At 38.9% G+C, this 2,733-nt stretch overlaps 1 protein-coding gene across 1 annotated transcript; it reads right to left on the reverse strand.

Annotated features, from left to right (window-relative positions):
• Positions 1 to 345: 345 nt before the first annotated feature.
• On the reverse strand, positions 346 to 2,242 carry LOC149012720 (sugar transport protein 10-like). The gene is made up of 4 exons (XM_089158354.1): positions 2,110 to 2,242; positions 1,652 to 1,977; positions 898 to 1,524; positions 346 to 813 (listed from the first exon to the last, which is right to left on the reverse strand). Exons 1-4 carry the CDS (start codon positions 2,240 to 2,242, stop codon positions 346 to 348), a joined length of 1,554 nt encoding a protein of 517 aa, XP_089014480.1.
• Positions 2,243 to 2,733: the final 491 nt, after the last annotated feature.

Below are 2,733 nucleotides of genomic sequence, written 5' to 3' on the forward strand. Positions count from 1 at the left end.
GTATGGTTGTATTTTTAATTGATTTTTTTTTCTTTTCAGGAATAATAATGTAATTGATTGCAAAGCTAGAGGTTCTATATGTAATATTCTCAAAATTAAATGATGAAACACATATCAAAACTCTTTGTTCATTCATGGTCAGCATAAGAAGAACATAAATTCGGTGCAGCTGGAAATGTGAAAATGGAAATAATCCAAAACTGAAAGGAGAGGAGAGGAATGCATAAAGCAATTCTTTCTCTTCCAGCAGTAGCTGAAAAAGCAACATTTGTGAAGAAACCTTCTGAATCTTCTTTATGTTTTCCTCCTTGATTTATTCAAGCCATGTTTTCCTCCTTGATTTATTTAAGCCATGGACTTCCCAGCTGATGACATTTGAACACCTCCACTGATAGCATCATCCGGGATATATTTGCCCCAGTACCAGTGTTGCTTCCACATCCGGTTCATCTCTTCAATCGGCACGTTCTTGGTCTCAGGCAGAAACAAGTAGATGAATATTGTCATCACCAACTCCCACCCAGCAAAAAAGAGAAAGAGACCAAATTTCATATGGCAAAGCAAGTTGAGGAAAATTTGAGCTATAATAAAGGTGAAAAACATGTTAACAGACACATTGATGGCTTGACCGGCTGATCGGATCTCGAGTGGCATGATCTCACTAGGAACCAGCCATCCCAAGGGACCCCAAGACCAAGCAAAGGCCGCGACGTAAATGCAAATCATGATCAAGATCAGATCAGCATATCCCTTAGACAAAGTTCCTTCTCCAGCTGTCCCAAACTTCATTCCGATGACTACTCCTACGATTATCTGTTCAGTTTTGAAAATGATATAATGATAAGTCACTTCAATTTATTTAAAATTTTTATTTTCTGTGTGTTTATATATAAATACCTGGCAAATGATCATTTGAACGCCACCTTCGAGAAACAAGAACCTTCGGCCATACTTATCGACCGTGAAAATTGAGACAAATGTTGCGAAAACATTAACAAGGCCAGAAATTACAGCAGACATGAGCGAGGCATCATCACCGAAGCCTAATGTCTTGAAGAGAACCGGTGCATAGAACATGATGGCATTGATACCTGTTAACTGTTGAAAGAAGGGAATCATAATGGCCATGACAAGATGTGGCCTGTACCTAGGTAAAGTTATGTTTCTCCATGGGTGTTCAACCATCTTTGACTGCTGGCTTGCATCCATTAGGTCTTGGAACTCCTCATCAACATCAGGAGTGCCACGGATCTTCTCCAACATTGATTTGGCCTTCTCTACATGGCCTCTTTCCATTAGGGAATTGGGGGTGTCAGGCAATAGAAGTGAGCCAAGAGTCATTATAATGGCAGGAACAGCTGCGAGAGCCAATGACCACCTCCAACCGTTTTTCTTCATCTGGGCTGTGCCATAGTTCACAAGCTGTGCAACCAATATACCAATTGTTATAGCCAACTGAAAGCCCATGTTGAGGGCTCCTCTCAGTTTTGCTGGTGCCATTTCGGATAGATAGACAGGGACAGACTGCAATGCAATATTACAGTTTGATCAATTACCCACATCAAATAATAAACTTTCCCACCAAAAACAATCTTATCTCAAACACCTGAAATTAAAGCTGCGTTTTGTTATGATATATGGAAATGCATACCTGATTTGCAAAACCAACACCTACACCAAGTAGTAATCGACCGATGATGAGCATTAAAACATTAGATGCGAAACCATTGACGATTGAACCAACAAGAAACACAAGTCCTCCTACCAACATTGAAATCTTCCGGCCGAAGAGTCTAGTTACAATGGAGGCAATAAAAGAAGCTACCAGCGCGGCAAGGTACAGGGAAGAGGTGAAGCTAGTCAGTAGCTGACTGTCGAATTTGCAGTACTGATTTGTTTTAAGAGTAGTATCATTCATATTCTTGTATACTGAGGGGAAGAACTTCATAAGAAATTCATTCATTGAAGTCACTCCTCCTGCACGGATCGAAAGCCCAGAAACATAAAGCACATATGTATGGTTTCATGTTAGTAACTAATACTAAATAATAATAAAAATAAAATAAAATAAAAAAAATCAATTCTTCTTGAATAACTCTATAACATAACCTGATATTCCAAGATCATATCCGAAAATTAAACCACCAGTGGCAGCCACCACACAGGTGAAGAACACAAAGGCTGTCATCCCTCCATTGTAGCTCTTAATCGGCCCAGTTGAAACCGCAGCTCCTCCTGCCATCTTGGAACAATTCAGTCACGCCTTTGGCCTCTCAATTCTAAAATTCTTTTCTTTTTAAGATTGAGAATTACACTCATGTAAGATGGTTATGAAGTGTTGTTCTATCCCTGGTTTACAACCCTTTTTATACAAATTTCCTTTTGGGATTGGTTCCCATTTCGATTAGCATACTGAAAGCAAGTTTGTTGCTGTAATGCGGGAATGTTTGTGAACAGTGCTTACTCTACCACTAGTGTCTTTTTACCTTGACCACATCTTATTGATCTCCGTTCTTGGTGGATCTTATTGCTCAAACAACTGGTTTTGGGTGGTGTAAAATTATAATTTATTTATGGAAAAATCTTATTCTGATTTTCAAATAGTAAAGACAGACGTAAACCTTTTCCTTAGGAGATAACAAATTAGTAGAACTCCTGGTTCCGGATATAGACTCTTGACTCACCAAAAATAGGGCACCATCCCATTTTCTTCGTCAATTAATATTAAGTGAT

This window comes from Hakea prostrata, chromosome 6, assembly GCF_041222555.1.
Source record: "Hakea prostrata isolate BN-2017 chromosome 6, UWA_Hpros_2, whole genome shotgun sequence".
NCBI classification, from domain to species: domain Eukaryota; kingdom Viridiplantae; phylum Streptophyta; class Magnoliopsida; order Proteales; family Proteaceae; genus Hakea; species Hakea prostrata.

Coding starts and splice junctions, on each gene's coding strand:
- LOC149012720 (XM_089158354.1), bottom strand. CDS start 2,242: ATGGCAGGAGGAGCTGCGGTTTCAACTGGGCCGATTAAGAGCTACAAT. Junction 1,525..1,651: donor GTGTTGGTTTTGCAAATCAG/GTATGCATTTCC, acceptor ATTGCATTGCAG/TCTGTCCCTGTCTATCTATC. Junction 814..897: donor TTCAAATGATCATTTGCCAG/GTATTTATATAT, acceptor AAAACTGAACAG/ATAATCGTAGGAGTAGTCAT.